General features: G+C 39.5%; 1 protein-coding gene across 1 annotated transcript; it reads right to left on the reverse strand.

Moving 5' to 3' along the window:
* Positions 1-257: 257 nt before the first annotated feature.
* Positions 258-1,031, reverse strand: LOC140018603 (uncharacterized). Its single transcript, XM_072071516.1, has 2 exons — positions 605-1,031; positions 258-499 (listed from the first exon to the last, which is right to left on the reverse strand). The coding sequence occupies exons 1-2, from the start codon at positions 1,029-1,031 to the stop codon at positions 258-260; spliced, it is 669 nt and encodes a 222-aa protein (XP_071927617.1).
* Between the last annotated feature and the right edge of the window lie 777 nt (positions 1,032-1,808).

Consider the following 1,808-nt stretch of genomic DNA (forward strand, 5'->3'; position numbering starts at 1 on the left):
GACATCTCTTGCGAATCCAAATTGCAATCGATTACAACCTTCAATGCATCTCTACCATTTAATTCAAACTTTCGCAGCAAAAAAGGGCCAATTACATTTATAACAAAAACAGAATGTGCCTCACTAGAATATTTAATGGCATCACATGTATTGAATTTTATTATTTCACCATCAAATTTCATTGTCAAGGTTCCTGAATAAACATCAATTTTTGTTTTAGATGTCAATATAAATGGTCTGCCTAACAAAATTGGGGGTTAAGTAGAAAAATCATCATCCATATCTAATACATAGAAATCTGCAAGAAAAATCAATTTATCAACTTGAACTGGAATATCCTCCAATATCCCATTAGGATATGCATTAGACATATCAACAAGTTGCATTATGACACTCGTTTCTTTTAATGGTTCCAGATTCAGAGAATTATAAATAGAATGAGGCATAATATTTATTGCTGCTCCTATATCTATTAATGCTTTTTTGACCTTAACATTCCCTATTTTGCAAGAAACAATAAACATACCTAGATCTTTATGTTTTGGAGGTAATTTCTATTGTAGGACCGATGAAACATTTTTTCCCATATAAATCTTTTCAAAACCTTTCAACTTTGTTTCAGTGGTGCACAATTCTCTAAAAAATTTTGCATATCGAGAAATTTGTTTAATGGCATCCAGTAGGGGAACATTTACCTTAACTTTGCGAAAAATGTAAAAAACTTCTTGCTCTTGCTCCTCTTTCCTGGATTTTGCATATCGACTGGAAAATGGAGGAGGAGGTCTCACCACTACTGGGGGTTCATCTCTGGGTTCTTTCCTTGGAAGGGATTGAGTTGGAGATTTCATTGTTTCTTCCTCAACTTGCTCTTCAAGATCATGCTTAGATACTCCTTTTTTACACTCTTGCAAGTCCTTGCCACTTCTTAAAGTAATTGCACTCACATTTTGGTTGGGATTGGGAATCACTTGAACTGGTAGCTTCTCTTTACCACTCTCAAGGTTGCTCATTGAAGACGTCAGTTGTGACATTTGTGCCTCCAGAGTCCTAATGCTTGAGCGAGTCTCTTGTTAAATCTCTGCGAGTCCTGCCGCATTTAACAAGTGCTGTCAGCTAATGATTTAACCATGTCTTCCAGGGACATACTTGCATTAGATGTGGACGATTGTTGTACAGATGGTCTCTGTTGGAACGATTGTTGGAAACCCGAAGGTTTCTGAACATAGCTGAAATTGGGGTGGTTCGGCCACCCTGGATTGTATGTGGGTACATGCGGGTCATTTATCCATTGGGGTGATCCAGGCAAACCTCCCATGGCGCTGGCTTGCTCGTGGGGGTTTTCTTGAAGGGTCAGGTATGTATCGGTCGTGTGTTCAGGGGCGGCACATATCCCACATGCTTTACCTGCTTGTACTTATCCTATAGCCATTTGACAAACCAAGGTAGTAAGCTCAGTTAATCTATTTGCAAGGTCTGAATGATTTACCTCATTGACCCTTCTAGTCACCCCCTCAGATCCGACTCCAAACTGTTGAGAGTTCTCAGCCATGTTAGATATCAGTCGTTTGGCTTCATCTGTTGTCTTATTTACTAAAACACTTCCACTCGCTGCATCGACCATGCTTCTTTCTATGAGTAGCAGTCTCTCGTAAAAATATTGGGTTAATAACTGGTCAGGGATCTGATGGTGCGGACAACTGGCACACAGCTGTTTGAACCGCTCCCAGTATTCGTAGAGAATTTTTCCATTGACCTGCCTAACTCCACATATCTCCTTTCTGATGTTAACGGTCCAAGAGGTTGGAAAG

Source organism: Coffea arabica, chromosome 1e, assembly GCF_036785885.1.
Source record: "Coffea arabica cultivar ET-39 chromosome 1e, Coffea Arabica ET-39 HiFi, whole genome shotgun sequence".
In the NCBI taxonomy this organism is placed as follows: Eukaryota; Viridiplantae; Streptophyta; class Magnoliopsida; order Gentianales; family Rubiaceae; genus Coffea; species Coffea arabica.